General features: G+C 34.3%; 1 protein-coding gene across 1 annotated transcript in view; it reads right to left on the reverse strand.

Annotated features, from left to right (window-relative positions):
* LOC127834661 (sex peptide receptor-like) overlaps positions 1-20,542 on the reverse strand; it is a 47,099-nt gene extending 26,557 nt beyond the window's left edge. The window contains exon 1 of the mRNA XM_052360686.1: positions 19,033-20,542. Within this exon, the coding sequence (XP_052216646.1) occupies positions 19,033-20,077 (1,045 nt within the window). The 5' untranslated portion in view covers positions 20,078-20,542. The remainder of the gene's footprint in view (positions 1-19,032) is intronic.
* Between the last annotated feature and the right edge of the window lie 542 nt (positions 20,543-21,084).

Below are 21,084 nucleotides of genomic sequence, written 5' to 3' on the forward strand. Positions count from 1 at the left end.
GAACTAGCGTTTGAATAAACGAGACTAAGATTTAATGTCGTCATAAACATTGTGAAGATAAAATTCTTATCAAGTTAACTCAAGATTTTATAAATAATGTGGACTATATTTTGATCACGAGCTTTACGTTGACACCATACACCGCAAGACGGCCGGCGACGGACATACTGACCAAAACAGCTTAGGTACCTACCTACCGCAATTGCTCTTAGTTTTTTGATACCCTCTTCATAGAAAAACAATTATTTGTATTCCTTATTTTTCGGACGCCTTCATTTTTCCCTAAATTTAATGATTCTTTATTTTCGAACAGTTGCATTGTTATCATAATGCATCATGCATTCTGTTTTTTAGCTCTTCTACAACTTCATTGACTTTAAGAAAGCTTTCGACCGCGTGTGGTATGATGACCTTTTGCATGTTATGAGAGGATTCAAACAGTTCCATCAGCTTCCTTATCAAGTACAAGCTCTTCAAGTCCCTCGTAGTCTCCATCTTACTCTACGGCTGCGAGACCCGGACGCTTTCCGCGGGCACAGAACGCAGGATACATGCATTTTAACATAAATGTCTCCAAAAGTTGCTCCGCATCTCCAATACGGAGTACAAGACCAAGGAGTACGTCCGGAGGAACATGACTGCAACACTTATTGGTCCACAAGAGTCCCTGCTGACGACCGTCATACGACTAAAGCTGGCTTGATTTGGACACGTCACCAGGCCCGATTCTCTGTGAAAGACTGTCCTCCAGGGCACGCTAGAGGGAGGTCAACGTCGACGCCGTCAACACAAAAGCTGTATTGATAATGTAAAAGAGTGGACATCCCTTCCCGTGGATGAATTACTCTCTGCACATAACAGACCTGACTCGAGGGGATTTCTGTATCGTCCCACATTTTACCAAACGGCCAAACCGCTACAGGGATTGATGATGGTCATGCATGTCTTAATCACGTTACATGTCAAACGTGTTTTTACAACCAGATGACTGTCATAAAACCAGTGACTATACTGACCAGATTTTTGGACCATACGGACCACACGTTTTACATGATAGAGCTTATTTTAAAACAGGAAATACTTACTATTCTGTTGACAATGTATCTTTTAGAGAGAAAATATCGGGTTAAAAACGTTTGTGTTCATAATTATGTCAATAAATCATTTTATATTTTAAGACTTAAAAATAATTTTAATTGTGTCATCAATTATTCATTGAAGCAGCGAACATGAACTTACATTGAAAAAATCTATTTTAATACAGCCTGGCAGTTTAACACTACAGTATACGAATGCAAATCGTTGTTCTCGATGTTCAAACATTAGAGTATATTTTAGTATAACTACATCAAAAATTTGAACGTAGATGAAATATGTATATTTTTGTAACGTCTCTACATTTTCGGACATTTACTTTTGTTTATATTTTTGAACATCAATTTTCGGACACGAACAAATTCAAGTATGTTTAAATGTCCGGATTCTTAGAGTAATTACAATATTTTCGAATTAAACTGTCTGTATTGAAAAGTTTGCATCAGACTAGAAAAGCACAGCTATTATTATTTTTATTTTATTGACAGGTCATTTTACTTCTGCGATGATTGACACTTTTTTGCCATTTCAAATGTAATTGTATTATCTCCATTAACTTAACAAATTAGAACAATCGACCTTGCGCCATCTGTTTTAAAAATATGTTGTATTATCTCTGCAATTTAAATGTTTTTCTTAATTAGTCTTAAATACCAAGTGATTAATACATTACAAAACACGTTCAAAACACCGTGATCATAAAGATGATCATCTTATTTTAAAGTTGTCTACCTTATACAGTTAACATTAAAGATGATCATCTTATTTTAAAGTTGTCTACCTTATACAGTTAACATTAGATTTTAAAGTATGAACACTAATTTTTCAATCGATGTAAACTAAGGTCGCGGTGGCGTAGTGGATATGGGGACGGGCTCGCAGACACGAGGACCTGGGTTCTATCCCAATCTCGTTCTCACGATCTTCTCATGGAACAACACATTTCTTCCCCCAAAATGGACTTGACAGTCTAAATAAAAGATAGGCTTTTGATTCAACCTAGAGATAATAAATAGTTTTAAATTAAATGTATGGGAGGAGAAATTGTACACTAATTACAGGTGAAAGGCCCAACAGGAGATACACGGCATTTTTATTTGTGATAACAACAAAATAAATTTAAAAAAGCAGACGAGCAAGCTACTACTGCAATGCTGATAAAATACCATCTCATTCATTTTTCAAAATACAATATGAGTACGACAATCTAGAAGATTTTGGAAATTATTGCACGGTAAGCATATGCACACTTGTTCAGCAAAGTATGTGATGCAATATCCAGGAAGAAAAATACTTTAGCGCAAAATATAAACTGTTCATATAAACTCTTAAAAACTAAATTGACCTTCCAGGTTTCTTAGTAATGGTCATAAATAGCTTAACTTTTGTTCACATACATTTGTGTGGAAAGTCTATTGTGAGCTAGCCAGTAACAATGTAATGTTTAATTAAATTAAAAGGTGAATATGTTGTACATGAACCAACTTAAGTATAACATTAAATAAATTAATTATCTGGGGCACATACCAAAAGTTCTTCTTTGAAACCACACAGTCTAGTATTAACTAGTAGTTAATTGTTTCACGTGTTTTGTTATTGATAACATACCACCAAAACATCCTAGAAATGCTTAATTACCGAGAAATGTGCTAAGTGGCATTAAAATGTGTCAAGTGGTAATGAACTTACTTACATGCTTATTAAACATAATTATGCCTCACATTCAGACAAATAGTATAAAATATTGAATAAAACAATTATAATGTTCAAACATATCATTTAGAAAATATTAAATATAAAAGCATATTTGAATCAAGTAATGAAACATGAATCAAATGTACGTACATTTGTCAGATTTACAATATTTTCATTTACACGCCTTCGATTTTCGACACAAAACAATGCCATGTAACACTGTATGTTTAAATAATTTAACTTTTTCAACAGTTATGATGCTACCATATCAGAATCCTTCATCCATATAATACCGGTTGATAACATTATACATTCATGAATGACAGCAGTCTTTTACTCCCTTATTATGGTCCATGAACCACCCGCTCCTTGATCAAAGATGTCTGAATGCTTTCATAGGCTTAGACCATCCAACTGCTTTTGTATCACCTCTAACTGGAATGGGGGAAACACAAACAAAAATTCATAATATTTCTTTACTTTAGTAAAAATACTTTTAAGCCGGTAGTGGTTACATACATTTACAATTTGACACTATTTTGCATGAAACTGTGTGTTCATCTGTATTCATATAGGTTAATTGATACAATGAAAACAAAAACATGCAAACTGCCCTCTTTCAAAACAAAACCACATATGCAATTATTTTTATTTTTTATTTTTATTAATTGTTTAAGTCTTAATAATTATTTGTATGTTATTATGTGAATTACTAAATGTTCACGAACAATGAAAGGAAAAATAAGAAATGACAAAGTTACAAAGTGGTACACGAATAATATTTCTTTTATATTTACCTATGTAAACAACATAATTTTATGAACCAACCTTTATATTTATGCATAAAACATACACCAACAAATTATACTCTTAAGAATACAGAAAGGAATTGTACATATGAAAATAATGTTCAGCATTTGAGCAAACATAAGTTACACATACATTAAGCCCGGTTTTCGTAGAGTGATGCTCATTTATCAACCTTAAAGGGGCCTTTTCACAGATTTTGGCATGTTTTGAAGTTTGTCATTAAATGCTTTATATTGATAAATGTAAACATTAAATTTTAAAAGCTCCAGTAAAAAATCAAAAATAAAATTTTAAAAAGGAAAAAAAGGAGCCCGCAGCAGGGCTCGAACCAGTGACCCTTTGGCGTTGGAGAGCTTCTGTTTGCTCATGCTGGACAGGGCAATCTGCAGATTGAGTCTCCAGTTGATGTCTTCCAGCTGTGTATGAGATGGAAGGTTAGTATACACAAGGCAAAACAACAAAAACCAAACCCGCCAACCTGATTTTACGCCGTTTTTTAAATATTGACATGACCTGGTAATGTTTGCAGAAACATTGACCTGGAATTTCTGGTATTTCATATAACCCACTGATTCGGGTTTCATCTGGGCCCGTTTGAGCACTACTAATTGTCAATTTATGTAACCCAAGTCCGTGTACAATATAAGTAACATGTGTTTTATTCGATTTATTTGTTAGTCAAGTATTTCGAATTCTTATTCAGTAGTAATCACCAAACATCCTTTTGAACATTTCTTAAAATATTATCAATTTTCTATACATTAAAGTTTGCATCAAAAGAGCCTAAGGCTTAATGAGACAAATAAGAGTCTATTTCTAGTAATTGGTGTCTCATAAGATGTTGAGGACACTCCCCGGTACCTCCTGATTGCTAGACTGAAATCAGATCCACTACACCACCATGATTTTAAAATGCTGTAAACTGAAAACTGACACATTACAATTAAATAATTTATTTTGCTATTAAAGACATTTTGAACCTTGTTAAACAGAGATATACAGCTAAGGGAAGTACATAATCACCGGAAAAGGATAAAGCTTATATGAAAATGATTTGTCAATACCACTCCAGTTTACAGTTAGGATACCCATCAGTCCCAATAAGACAGTCAAGAGGGCCCAAAGCACTCACCTATAGGAATTGGCAATTTCACCTAAATGCCATATATCCTAAAGTGACCAACATCAGACATATATTATATTGTAGAGTAATAAAGGAACTGATACTGATTGAGTATGCACGCAAGCTAGCTAATTATGGAATACTATTTATAAGTGCCACACAACATAGTTTTAATGTTCATGTTAACCACGTAGGGGGCATATCCAAGTATATAATTAGGATGTTGTGACATTTACAATATTCCTGTGTTTGCAGAAAATATATACATTAAGTAAAGTTTCTAATTGTTTACGTTGAATGTAAAATTCCTTCTTATTAAAGTTTAAATCTATTGGTATGTTATATAACACAAACCTGGATTGGGTTTAAGGTCTGTAGTCTGAGCTTTTGTAGGACATCCTTTCCATTTGTTGTCCATACAGAAACAATAGCTTCAACCTAAACACAGCAGACTATAAAACAGATTTTGAATACATCCCAATTATCAAAACATCATATTCAGAAAGTGTAGTACCACACGTAAAGTCATGGTATATTTAAGATATAAATATGAATCAAGTTTCATTTACCTTTTACATAAATTTATTATACATAGTTTCAGCTATATTCTGCAAATATATTTAGTTTTTATATTGATTGTGGATGTTTCGTATGTAATATTTAGTTAACAAAATACTTTTTGCACTTGGATCAAATGGCATCAATATGCATATAGCTTGATCATTAAATTATCATTTAAAAGTAAATACATTATATTATTAAATTAGTAAGGAATATCCATAATCAACAGCAGTGTATACAAACTTGTTAATGTATGCATCGTTATAACAATATTTTTTAATATGATCACAGTATGTCAATTTTATGGAAATTTGTTTCTCATTTAAATTTATCACTATGCTTAAATTAATATCAACAAAAGTAATAAAAGAAGCTATCATAGACAATAAATCTCCTGCCATCGGTGCATAGCTGTCGAAGTGTACTGTAAGAATTTGAGATTATAGAGTAAACAATATACAATAGCTTTGTAAAAACAGCAGTACTCTAGATTGGTGAATGTTGTTGGAGTATGTGTTGGTTAGACAAACAAAAATACAAAAAAAAAACATAACATGCATACTCCCCATACAGATATTTTATCATATTATCCATGTGGCATATTTTCAATAATGCATACTATATATTACATTATAAATATATAAATATATATATATATATATATATATATATATATATATATATATATATATATATATATATATATATATATATATATATATATATTTCTATAATTAACATATATTTGTATTCTTTTTTGTCTAACATTAAACCATAATAATATACTAGTTTAACTGTGAACATTTACATAATTCTTAGAAACTTCAAATACATTTTAGCTGTATAATATTATTATTTGATCAAAATAAGTGCATGGTGGGGTCAAAGAGGACTGGGAGCTGCGCCCATGCATTCACACCTAGCTGGCGCATGTTTAATCAACCAGTTGTCTGACAACATGCAAAATATCAAGTTTAATAAGCCCAGCTCAGTTTTACTTTAGTTATTCAGAGTTTGACCAAGTAAAACGAATAACTTACCAAAGTTAAGCATTATTAAATTATGTTGACTATACTTCATTTACGATTTCTTCAAATCATCTAATATCATCACAAATCTAACAAACTTAAATTTGTACATACTTTTTTTATTTAATGGATGGACTATATATAAAGCCGTTTCAAACCATATACTGTATTCAAAATTAAAGTGTTCACCCAGTTGATTTTTTTGCAATTATATTTAAGCTTTAATGTAAATAGAAGCTCAAACATGAGTACCTGTTGAAACAAGAACTCAAGACTATGTATGACCAATTCCAATTCATGGCCATCAAGATTCAACGTGTTGTGTAGCTTTTCCTCCTCATCTTCTGAAAATGTACGCTCATCCTAAAGAAATATATGATATATATAATAACACATGTTTACTTACTAGGTACGCGAGAAGAAGTGTGGACACTTATTTATTATATAGCACATTGCTAATACACGTATAGCAATTATATTAAGGTAAATATTTTATATTTACCTTAATATAATTGGTAAACTTACATACTCGATGAACCCTAGATGCGTTAATATTAACCATGCAACTCGTAATTTTTTGACCGATTATAATCTTTTTGTTCGTTTATTTAATTTGAATTTGATTTCCACGAGGAAAGATTTGTGCACATTTAGTTTTAGGTTAATGGGGCTTTAACAAGTTTAAACCCCTAATATTTTGTATTGACCGGTTCAAGGCGGCGAAATTAAATCATGTCATGTTTATAGTTGATGTTTTGTTATACAATGGTGAAATATATGTGTTTATAGTCTGATTATGATACTAGACTCATCTTCAATCGACTATGACATTTACCCCCCGATCACTGGGATATAAGTCGTCCGTTTACATTCGGCGTAGTATGCAGCCACGGCACTTTGCCCTTTTTCCCTCACAGGTACCCATTTATACTCATATAAACCGTCCGGTTCCTAGACCAGCATCCTACCACCAGACCAGGGTCCCAAAGTGGTGGATTATAACGAAATTTAATCTAATGATATAGTTTCTGGAGTTCCACTGTTTAAAATGCGTCGTTAATTTTATAATATATTTAGAAATGCTTGCAATAAAGGTATAGCTTACATTCTGCAGTAACGAACGAACAAAACGTTTACAAGTTTGCAGCTGTATTTCCGACGCTCAACATGGATCTTTTGTTGGTTTGTGCATTGGTCATGGCTGTAAGATACATTAAATCTTTTAACACAATTTCTGTAACTTTATTATTGGTGCTTTTCAATATCTAGGCCATTTTAAGAAAGTGCGTTTCTCATATAATTCATGTTTGTATGAGATTTTCTTATACCTTTTTTCGATACACAATTTTTTATTGCCCTTTTGGTATTAACATGTCATGAGATGAACATGAAACTATTTATAGGATGTGTCGATGATAGTCCGATACAATGAATATTCACATGCAAATGGTGAAATACACAGTGTAGTTTTAAGTACAGTCGTAAACATATCCTATTTCTCACGGTAGCTCCGCCAAAGCAGTACGTAGCGATTATAATATAAGATCCATATCGATGAACGAAGTTAAATTATGACCTGCTCAAGATATCGTACCATTAATGCTTAATAGTTAATTATACGATATCGTTGATATGGCCATCATGAATATTCCGTTGATGAGTTTTTTAAATTGAAGTTGGTTCTTCAAGTAGATAATACTATACTAATATTCCATGATGGATATGGGAATTGGAAGAGACCATTAGAACGGTCGGGACTTTTTTTATCCGATATCCTCATTGGTAAGCTACCGGTAATTAATGTGTTATTATTAAATGAGATATTAAAAGTTTTGTATATTAATGTTTATAAATCACGTGTTCACGTGATGCTCCATTGGTTGTGAGTGTATTATTACAGCATGCAGCACTTTTATGTATACTGATTGACACCATTAAAAACGCAAATAAATGTATATGAGATCAATTTTTTATTTGAACGAGTATACGTAAATAAAACGGAAAACAAAATAGACTTAAAACAATCACATTCATATCATCAAACGGATGTCTGTGGAACCGTGACATTCGGTTTATGAGTTGATAACAAAATTCTGCAACATTAGAGTGCGTGGCAATTGATACGCTTTTGTTTATCTGTATCCCTTTTGGTTGAAACAAATACTGTTGTATATTTCTTGGCTAGAAAAGTATAGACATATAGGCGATTTCCAAATTATGTTACTAACACAGTATTTCCAATAATTTTATTTTTATAATCAGATGAATGTGACTTCAAAATGATTTGTTTGCGACATTACAAAATGTACGTTTTTGACCAGCCGACTTTTATACGATGTTTTAATTTTGCTGGTCAGGAAATTGCCATGACAACAGAATGGACACCGGTAAATAGTTGTTAAATTATATAAGCTTAATTTTCAGAAGGCATGTTTATTTTGTGTAGATGGCATTTATATTACATACATTGTCCAAATTAATTGTAAAATATACAGCTTACTTTTGGTCACCTGTCATAGCAGTTGTTAATTAGGGAGCCAATAGAATATTATACAGCAGTTAATTCTCAAGGAATCTCTGTGTTTTTTGCGATATGGCGACTCTTATTTTCCGGACATACAGATTTTTTCAACTAGCAACACTCCATTTTTCTGATATTTGTATTTTATCAGAATTATACATATTTAAGTGTCCGATATAGTATAGTAATTAACGGTAAACATGTTCTATAGATGTATTGAAATTAATGCTCACTAAGTACACGGATGTGAAAACCCCATCATGACACGAACGTTACGCGGTACCGCCAAGCAAACAATAACCTATCAACAATTGATTATGTCCATGCATCAGTCTCTTCATCAGGTGGAGTTCTCTTTCATAACATGTTTCGGCGCTATCCACAACATCTTCCGGAGGTGCCCCGGCCGAGGGCGATCAAACCTCGACCAGAGACTGATTAGCTATCACTGCTGCTCTCTCATCTGCCATAAACATTGTGAGGCTGATTCTGCTTGCCTGCAGACATCTGCTTTTGCCCGTCTCCTTGCCATTCCAGTGATGCCAAGTACTGCATAGGCCTTCCAGAGTGACTGCCCGGCGAAGCTCCGACTGCCAAAATCGATAGGGAGGTTCCAGGTCTTCTATCCTTGTCGTCGGCACTCATCAAGTAGCGGCTGGTAGTGGGCCTTCTTTCTCTCGTGTGCTTCCTCCATTTGCTCTTCCCAAGGCACTGTCAGTTCCAGAAGCAGTAGCTTCTTCGTTGCTCTTAACAGAATAAAAACGTCAGGACGTAGAGTGGTTGCAGCGACGTCTGGTGGGAATTGTACCTGCTCGTAGGTCTACTATAAGTTCCCGGTCGCTTGCTGTAGCTAGGATACCTGACTTTGAAAACATTTTGTTACTTGGTGCTGATCCTTCATCTTAAACGAAATTGATGAAGGTTGGCCTTGTCTGCATTGATGGCTTCTTTCGTGCCACATCAAGGCTTGCTGAAGTCTCGCTGAGGATCTTGTCCTGCCACCATCGGTATCTCCCGCTCGTAAGTGCTGTTCTGCAAAGCATCATGACTTGCCTGACTTTGGTGACCTTGAACTCCTCTGGAAGAGAGGGAAGTGGAAGCTGTAGCTTGCTACCCGAGCTGTACAAGTCGATACTTGAGAAGCTTCTTGGAACCCCAAGCCATCTTCTGATGTAGCGGCTTAATTTTCTCTCCATGGCTTCGACAGTCGATATTGGGACGTCATACACCAAACGAGGCCACAGAAGTCTTAGTAGTACCCCATGTTGGTAGATCCATACCTTGTACTTTCCAGGTAGACCGCTCTTGTCCGTGGCTTGCATCCAGTCATCTAACTGCTGTCGCATCTGTAGCACACTTTCCTTGTCGTTGAGAGAGTTTCCGCACCACTTGCCACGGCTCTTTACTGGCTGCTCAGTCCCTGTCGGGATGAGTTCCCCGTTGATTCTGAAGCGAAATCGGTCCTGTACCTTTCCTTTCTTTAGAACTAAGCTCCTTGACTTGGCTTGCTTAAACTTCAACCTTGATCACGAGATCAGTCGTTCTAAATCTTCCAACATCCATCTTTCTTCTGGAACCGACTTAGATGTTATTGTCATGTCATCCATGAAGGCTCCTGTTGGTAGCTGGGATGAGATGGCTATTGGACCTCGGCTCATCTTATCTGCTGTTTTCACCATAAGGTTCATTGCTGCATAGAAGAGAATTACAGAGATAGTACAGCCGTTAACTATCCCAACTTCGAGGCGTTTCCATGACGTTGTATAGTCAGATACCGTGAAGCGCATTTTGAAGTTGTCAAAATAGTGTTTCATCATATTTTGAACCATCTTAAATGCTGAAAGACAGACGTGGATATTGAATAGTTTGGGAGAAAAATAATGTTCGGATTCAATAGTAAAGAAATCTGACTAGCAAGAATTTTCTTCATGTGGGCTAGTTATTTAACATCACACAATATAATTATATATATTTATATTATGTTTGGTGCTATAACATTATCTTGTGAGCTTCAGTACACGTGGTTCAGAGGTGACGTCCACATGGTATCTACAACACTCGTTATAGGAGAGTTTGATTATTTCTTGATTTTGTCGTCAGTAGTCGGCATGGGGTCTCTTTTTGATTTACTTTCTCGTTATCAGAATTAAACGCTAAACGAAAGATTGTCAGGTCAGCATGCCAAATTGTAATTGTGATACCAACTGCATGCATTTAAATAATATCGTTTACATAATTGTTTGACAGCATTTCCAAGTAAAATATTCGCAGATAAATTAGAATAATGCTTATGAATTTCACGAATTGAGTACATGTTTGTGGTAAAGATATATATGAAATGTATGAAATATTAATGATTCAAACTATTGTATTAACCATTTAAGTTGGAAATTGAGTATTGTAAAAGGCAATATGACCCATGGGATTGCGTCTAATTGAATCAAAATTTGTGTTAAAAAATACTTGATTTGTCATTAACATGATTTATACTTATGTTTTCAGCCTCTGGACCACCTGAAATAAGATTTGAAACTCTGATCGTCATTTCGTCAAATCGTCGTTTCCTTTGCATGAACCCTTGTTAGGAAAGAAATGCATACATGGTAGCGGTATATAAGGAAGTGTTTGTTTAGTTAGCATTTCAATAGCCTATTACATCAACTATATCGTTTGTGTTTGTTTTTATTTATATTTATTATAAAAATACAACAAGTACACTTTCATAGACATTTAATTGCGAAAAGAAAAAACAACAACAACAAAACACATTTTTTAGAACTAGTTCACATGTTAATTTGGCATTAATTTTCTTTGACAAAATAATTATACTGGGCAATGATTTAATTGTTTTGAATAGGTTTAACGATTTGTTATTATAGAAGCACAGCATACGCATATTGTTTTCTTGGCTTGTCTAATCAATGACAAATATGTCATACCGGTAAATAATTAGTTAAAATATTGGTACAATCAATGATCAATCAATCAACCGTTTTACACGATACACTGTTATTAGATTTCCCGGTCATCTGGTCGATTTGCATTTGTAAAACCATGGGTATACTCGTTAAATTTTAACATTTTCGTAAACATTAAAATATGGACAGTAGAATATTTACATATTTACATATTTTCGTTAAACTTTAGGCTCTCTAAAATGAACATCTCGTGTTATTTTAAAAATCTTCATGTGTAATTGATACTAAAAAGCATGTGTTTTTAAACATATATGTAAGTTGATGCACAACCTTTATCCGATAATGTAATACATTTTGTCAGCAATGCTTGTGTGGTTTTCTTTTTATAAATTATGTTGATCTCTTTTTTCAAATACCATACCCTTTATAAACGGTGCGATTGTTTTCCAAAATATGTTAGCATTGATCACGCAGCAAAACTTTGCGACAATTATTTAGACCACCAAATTAGGAGATTTTAAGAGCTCATAATTAGGCATGTCACCTCCATGCAACAGGAACTTGGTTGGCAGACCCTACAAGACAGACGAAATGACACTAAATTAATAATCATTTTTTCAAAATTGTTCAAGGTTTGTTGCTGTGCCCCTACCATTATTTATCGAGCGACCCACCAGATTCACTCGTCACATGCACCCCCTCTCCTACAGACAGATCCATACCACTGCACATTATTATAAGTTTTAATTTTTCCCAAGTGCTATTGTGATGCGGAACAACCTCCCTGCCACTACAGTTTTACATCCTGATCTTGAAGGGTTTAAGCAGCCCCTGCTTTCCCCTTCTGCCCCTTGAACTCCAGTCTTTAACCTTAAATTACTTCACCTTATAATAAATATAAAATACTTTTATCTTTCACACTGTTTCACTTTTAACACTAGTATCTGCAATGACTGCGCATAGAAAGATAGATAGACAGACAGACAGACAGACAGACAGACGGACAGACAGACAGACAGACAGACAGACAGACAGACAGACAGACAGACAGACAGACAGACAGACAGACAGACAGACAGACAGACAGACAGACAGACAGACAGACAGACAGACAGACAGACAGACAGACAGACAGACAGACAGACAGACAGACAGACAGACAGACAGACAGACAGACAGACAGACAGACAGACAGACAGACAGGCAGACAGGCAGGCAGGCAGGCAGGCACGCAGGCACGCAGGCACGCAGGCAGGCAGGCAGGCAGATACATAGATAGATAGATTAGAATGAGATGGAATTGAGCGATAAACTGATTTAAAGATTTAAAAGTATGTTACAAGTGGCATGCATTTTGAAGTTACGCGACAACTCGAACGAGATCATGAACAATTAAGAAAACACTTGAGTGATGGCGATTCATTATGTTTAATGAAACATCTTGTTATAATATTTCAATACATAATAATGAAATACGATTGCAAAACAAAAAGTCTATTTAAATTATGACAATATTTAGAATAATATAGACTACAAGGTTAGTGTGAATTAACTATTAATGTCTTAGCGAGGCGATTGTTCGACATGAACAATATTCGGCGCAGATATTTGTCATCCCAGCATTCTCAGTCTTGGTATAATAACAACTTAATTGAAAATTATTAAAAGCCAATAAACACTCAAGAACAACACATATTTCTTACAATATTTCGCAAATAAAGTTAACACATAATAACAATGTTCATTATGGCAAAAGATACCATTTCAACTCTAGATGTTATCTGGTAACATGGATTTAACGCGATACAAAATGCTCGCTTTTTGTATCACAACATATTCCACCTGAATTTCCGGCTACTCTATCAGAACATTTACGAGCAAACGCGAGATTGGATTCGGGCAGCTTCGGAAGCACGACGTTGTTCTCATGAATACGTCATTCATCCGATGCTGCCCAAATGCACTCTCGTTTGTTCGTAAATGTTCGCATATCGTGGCTGGAAATTAACATGAACTAAATTGTCGCACCAAAAAAACCCTGATCATTTGTTTCTCGTGTAATCTATGTTACCATTCCACATCGAGCGTTGAAAGTTTTGCTATTTCTATAAAGAACACAAATTTTGTTATGGGTTAACTTTATTTTACGAAATATTTTGCGAAATATCCGTTGATTTCGAGTATATAAATGTTATTTTAAAAGACAACACAATCATCTCTTACATGATGTAATTTTATATAACTCGTATTTGTTTTACCAATAGAGTTGATATATTGTGGCTCTTTTTTAACTTATAAGGTAATATGCCGTTAGTGTTATGACGGCAAAAACAAAAATATAATCATTTACAAGGAATTGCACCATGTATATAACATATACTGGCGATGTTTACATGTTCATTTACAGATAAGTTGGAGGTGGTAAAATATGTTTTGTGTTTGTTTATTTACATAAATCAACAATCAGTAGTCATTTTATTGGCAAGTCAAAGACAAAGTAGTGTGTTGTTAAAAGTGGCATGATGTTTGAAACACAATTGAACCATTGTATTGTATCCAACATGTTTTATTATTGCTGTAACTACTTAAAAAATGTGATGGTTTTTATGAACCTTGACAGTGCAATTGGTGTATCTTCTTGTATTCATCAATTAATAAAAAGATATTTTAATACAACTTTGTTACTAGAACTTACTGTTTAACAAGCACTTTAAATTTTAGTAAGTCTATGATTTAGTTAAAAGTTAAAACCCATTTATTGAGAAGCGAATCCAAGACACCGTTATCCATAGTGAATATTGTATTTTAGGGATTACTCAATATCTTCTTCAAAACACCCATTAATGACTCTGCTCAGGATATGTACTCGAGGTTGTCAAAATAAGTCTTAGTTTTCCGATTCCATCAAGTTAAAAAAATAGACTAAAATACAAAATAGATGTCAATCGGGTTACGCATGGTCAAGTGTTTAAATTACTCATGTCGTTTTACTTTCTGGAAATTGTTAACTCGAGCGGTCATTTCCTAATTTCATATAAGTGAAACTCTAATCACAATTGAAGCCAATCCTTGGTTCAAAGGTTTAAAGTATGTGTTAAGTGGTTGAAGAATGTAAAACTAACCATATGTAAATCGGTGCTTTTCATCGCTTATTAATAAAACGTGACATTCAAACTTTCAAAGCAGCTCGAACATACATTTAAATTATTTGTATAACAAATACGTCGATCAATAATTTTATAGAAAATCATAGTTTTTTTATTTCATCGTATTGTTCAATATGTATTAGCACTTATTGGCAAACTAACGATTATTCAAATGATAAATATTTTATGCAATTACTTATTTAATTTAGAATAATATTAAAGTACGCTGTGCATCGTATTTTAAGAAACAAAAACCGATCGAATAGTTTTAAGTTATATTTAAGTTAATATATTTTTGGACGTTTACGAATATGTTAAAATTTAAATTTAAAATGTGGTCCTTTAGGTGCGGAATTGTTATCAAAAGCAAAAAATTGTCAATGTTTGAAGATAAGTGAATTAATTTATGTCAGTTCATCAGTTGTGTTCTAACATTTATTTAATACAGTGTATTAAACACTCAATGCATGGCAAGCAATTGTTTGTATCGTTCATACATGGTAGTAAAAGTTACATCAAGCTTTATTCCCAGGTGCTTTGACAGATACCTTTGCAAAGATCTCTTATTTTTTGCTTAAATTCATGCAATGAATAATTAATTTCCCGCGTTTGTTTTGCCATATTATCATCGGATTGTAATGAAATTGCGATGTGAACAGAAATGCTGATAATGATCTCTACACCATGTCTTCATATGCCTAGCAAAATACTTTCCGTTAAAGAATTTTGTATCGCGGTTTCGGTACATAAGTATTTCTCGTCCTAGAAAATTGACACTTTGCCTTTATAAAGTGAAACTAATTACGCTGTAGGGTAGTAGCTATGGTGTCCGCCTAGCGAAGGAAGGTCACGGGTTTGAGAAGAAAGAAACGGACTCGATAGCGTTTGAAAAAGCATTAAGCTTTCAATGACATTGAGCTAACTTAAATAGGTTTGAACTAAACTAGTTATTACTACAACAACTTTCGAGTGCATGACAACAGTATTTAACCTGAATAAAACTACGTCATTTTAATGTATATGAATTATATTAAATGCATTAGTTAATTACTAGATACTTCTCGAAATAATTTAGACCATTCCATTCGGATGAAATTGTATTTCTACAGACGAACCATACTATAAATGAATTACACGCATCCGTCATACCGAATATTAATTTCATCTTGAACTTAGATTTAACAGTTGGAATGACATTTGCTCGAAAAGTTGCACCAACCATTTAACACATCCCAACTGTTTTACTAGCATTCACTCATATGCCAGCAGTGGATCGTTAGTCTGTTCGTATGTTGTTTAACTGATGTCAAAGTCAATATTATAAGTTTTGTTCACTTCTCGAGAAAGTGGTTAGTTGTTTGCTACTTATAGAATGTGTTGGAACATCGTCATCATGTATACATGTATTTGTATTCTTCGTTTAGTGTATTAATTTAAAGCTTTCGTCTTTTCGATTTATGTTTTTGTTTTCAATGAATTAACAAAAAACTACTATATGATCTTGACCAATTCCAGTTAAAACGTAATACAGACAAAAAAACTGTATACATAAGGTATTAGCAATGTAATATAGGAAATTAATTACACTTGTAACCAATACATTTATTCATCTGTATTATGATTACATGTATATACATAAACAAAGTCAAATTGCGCAAACTTTTCATTACAAAATGATGAATCATTTGCACAACAACTTTTGAAAAAATAAATAGTATGCAACAAAAGAAGACTTATACAAAGTTAATGTTATGACGCACCATTGACTTTACATTCTTGTAATATTCAAATTTCGCATCTCACATTCGCATTGTTTAATATACCAGTCTTTTGTCTAGTTTAAAAAGTCATGCCCGATAAAAATACTAAATAAATGAGGTATTGACAGTAATGTTAACACAATTCATCTCTATTGAGAGAACATGTATATACCAATTAAGAATCTAACAACGCGAACCCATTAAAGCGGATGAAACTAGCCAATAAATTGAACAAACAAATAAGGTTCAAAATACTAGGACATACACTGTGTGAATGCTACGATGCACTACGGACCTCAAAGTAATGAAAATTTCACAATTTGTATTCCTCGTTCAGAATATGAAATAAGACAGTCTTGCGGGTTTGTGAAATGCTTTCATAAATAGATGCATGTATAAATTAATCAGAATAACCAAAATAGCAAGCTGAAATACTAAGGAATGAAGAAAATCAATTTTCGTGCGTTATCACTTGCGTTAGTTCTAATACTCGTACAATCTTCAGAACGAATATAAATTTGTATATACCGTAATTACTCTATGTTTTCGGACACTTAAAAATAATATAAAAAAAAATCGTGTCCGAAAACTTAGAAACGAAAAATATTCACAAAATACAGGTGTCCGAAAACTAAGAGTCGAAAATTGAAATGTCCGGAAATTGTTCATAAAACTTGCAATACGGTGCATCACACTTTGAAGCGTTTAGTATTTGTCACTGTTGTTTTACCGAGAAGGGGTTGAACCAATGCGGTAGATAATTGAACTTTTAATTGGCACTTCCCCTGGTAATTGTCATAACGCTTATGCTATCGGGCGAAACCATTGTTTAATACCGGTTTACAAGGTTATTTACCCAATAACGCAAATGTAATGGTCCGTTGCCTTCAGGCATGCACCTGCCATGTTTTATGATATTAATCTGGTTGTAAAACCCCATGATCGAAGTGTCATTAGATATCGAAAACAGGACCGACATTTGGTAAAATAAATCTGTAAAATATAGAAAACGTAGAGACATTAATTATGGACGAAAACTCGTGTGTTCGAAAATTAAGAGTCACGAAACATAATTATTTTTTCTAAAAAAAGGGTGTCCGAAAACTTAGAGTGTCCGAAAAACATAGAGTTATTACGGTACTATCAATTGCACAATGAACAATGGCAATACTAGCTTTCGATGTTAGTCGCAATGAAATATATAGTTTTCTTTCGAGATTAAATAAAATCGAAATGATCATATTTAATTGATAACCAAAATATAAGATTTGTGTTTTTTTTTCAAGATATACATACTTTAAGCGGGTTGATTTTATCAAAAATTAATTCAAGTAAGCATTATTGATAATCTATGTAATGTGTAAATCGACTCGGATTTGTTTTAGACCTATTTTAAAAACGTAACACACGTGTAATAAATAAAATATGTACAATAATACATAATGCATACAAAATCATTGTACAAACGTACAACATATCATACAAGGTATCAACATATATAAATCGCAAAGTAGATGATAAAGGAAAAAAATGATCCCACAGAGGGGTATTATACATATTTATAATGAAGTTCTGTTTAGAAAAGTGAATAAAACATGTGCAAAAAGGTAATAAATCAACACGATCATATGCTAGGTTTAAAAAAGTTTAGTAGTAACAGTTGTAAGTGCTATTTCAAGTGATTACTAATCGTTCAGGTGGTAAAATAAGTAGCTGATTTATAATTTCACCGCCATCTCGCAAGCCCGCTGAATTTTTTTAAATACCTTTACTACATAACGATCAACCACAGTCCGTTATTCCAGGGTCTTGCCAAGACTGCAATTGTTACTCTCAATTAAAGTAGTTGCTAGGTAGCAAATCAGCTATATCAGAGCTTGTGAGATATTCAAACATCCCGTTTCAATACAAGAGTAATGTTTACACAAAAACATCATCCTCTTGCGCTTCGTAGTCGTCTACAGACATCTGTTTTGACACAGCTGCAGGAAAATCGGGTGGACAAGTGTCTTTGGTAGGCGTAGGCGTCAGCAATATCTTTTGATTGACAGCGTGGATGTTGTCCGATGTAGTGGAGTGGAGGCTGGTGGTTCGACTGAGAACAGTGTTCCTGCTTATAACGGATCCGGTCCGCGGTTTGGACGATCGGAAACTGTCGCTTTTCATTGTCCCCTGGTTCGAATTCAAACTCTGACGCCGTTTGAGGTTGTAACGCTTGAAACACCCGAATGTGAACACGTAGATAACCGCTCTGCGAAAGTCGCACATCATCGTACAGTAGATCCAAAAGTTGGCGTGAAAGCTGACAATCAACGCGATCTCGTAGGCAGAACTCATAATGTGATGAGTCTCGACACCGAGCTTTACACTCGTAGGTCTGTATATATCAATCAGGGCATAGAGCTTGTACAATCCATAAGGAACTTCTGGAACAAGAAAACAGATGACAATCAACACTGCCGTGATTGTGATTATTCTGTCCCGGGAGCTCCGTTTCTTGTTCGTACTCTTTGATATAATGGACGAGGCTCTTCGCTGGGCCTTTTGAAGAGTAATGAGGGTCTTGGTTGTCAGTCCTATAAGAAGGGACGCTGGAAGAAAATGCATGAAAATAACGCAAATCCACATATACAAGCAGGCATCTTTGCAAGGTTGATCTGTACGCCATTGACACTCAAGTTGTTGAGTGTATTTGTGAGTAGTTGCATTGATTAGCTGGTAAATATGCATCAGAAATGACAGCAGGTACATGACAAGTACGGCTATACATGTCTTCCAGAAGGTGCATATGCGACCGGAAATGAATGGATAACAAACGCAGAGGTACCGCTGTATTCCCAGGAAGACAGTCTGCCATATAGATGCGGTATGAAACGCCTTTGAGATGTAAAGTTGCAAGACCATGTACGTGTTGCATCCCGATGCAGATAATCGCTCAATGTCTGGGATGTATACGTTGAACGAGTTCGGAAGTAACGAAATGCCGGTCATCGAGTCGGAAAAGGCGATGCTCACAAACAGCAGGTTAGTTGACTTGCCGCGACCTTTGCTCGACAGAAAATAGCCCACGACAAACACATTTGCGAGAATCATAAATAAGACGATTATAGTTCGGACAAGACCAAGTGTTATGATCTCAAAGTCGTAAAATGTCAGATAGTATATATCATTATATACATCATCACTCGTCGCTGTGTCGAAGTAATTCTCAGTCGCGTAATCGTCATGATTCAGTCCGGAATCATTCGAAATTATCGCAAAATCAATGGCTGACATCGAGGATCTGTTGTTATCGTCAGCCGCAGTCGAAGATTCATTCGAAATCATTACAAAATCAATCACTGACAACGAAGATTTGTCGTAATCGTACGCCGAAGTCGAAGAATGATCAGAAACCATCACAGAATCACTTATTGACATTGCAGGTGCGTTGAATGCCGTCAATGAATCGTTGGAATACACTTCTTATGTTTTATCATCCGAAGAAAAATTCAAACAGGAAAAGTATAAGCACTATTTTAAAGCAGATTCCTGAATCGATCTTGTCTGTGAAAAACTGTATTCGTCCACAGCTTTAATTAGTGTGTATGTATTATCCTTGTGAATTTCTCTTAAATACCGCACGATTATATGTGCTACATTAAATAAAATAAAAAAAGTACAATTATTCTAGTCAATCGATACTTACATGCACACTGATCACTACGAATATAGATAACGCTATGGCAAGCTTTTACATTAAGAATCCAACAAGAGTATGAAGTCCTCCGCCTCCATGCTTATTTCATTTAAATCAGCTGCACTTTTCTAATGGCCTTTTGATATCTCCTGTACATGCTAAACTGTTTCGAAGCTTCGCAAAGACTGTGCCTTCCGTTTGATTACACTGCTCTATAACTCTTCCGTTCGTGAGAATTAATAAAAAATCGCTTCCTGCAATTGTCCATTAGTACAAGGAAGTATTTTGATGACTTTGAAATATAAATAAATGTTCCAAATGTCTCCAAACCGAATGTCACCGCGTTTTGTAAGTAAAACACTGTATTTAAATGCTTGAAAAAAGGCATTTGTGTTTGTTTGATTAACCTGATTTGAAATAAAGACGGTAGCCTCTTTTATTTAAATTAACCATGGGCCTTTAAAATTAAGTTTTCTCTGCATTATAGATTAAAAAATGTATCTCTACCTCTACCTCTGCCTCTAGCTATTTTGCACATGGCGCAGCTCTGAAATGGATATTCACTTTATGTTGTTCCCATTGATGAAATCCGAAAATGGTTATTTTTGTGTTTTCTTCACATTGCGAGGTCTCAAAAAATAGTTTCTGTATGTTGTCTTAAGGTTCTTGACATAAGCGTATTTCCCAAAAAGGGTCATCGTTATGGCACTGTTAATTGTACGGTCATTGGAAAAACACTTCTTTAACC

This window comes from Dreissena polymorpha, chromosome 6 (genome assembly GCF_020536995.1).
Source record: "Dreissena polymorpha isolate Duluth1 chromosome 6, UMN_Dpol_1.0, whole genome shotgun sequence".
NCBI lineage: Eukaryota > Metazoa > Mollusca > Bivalvia > Myida > Dreissenidae > Dreissena > Dreissena polymorpha.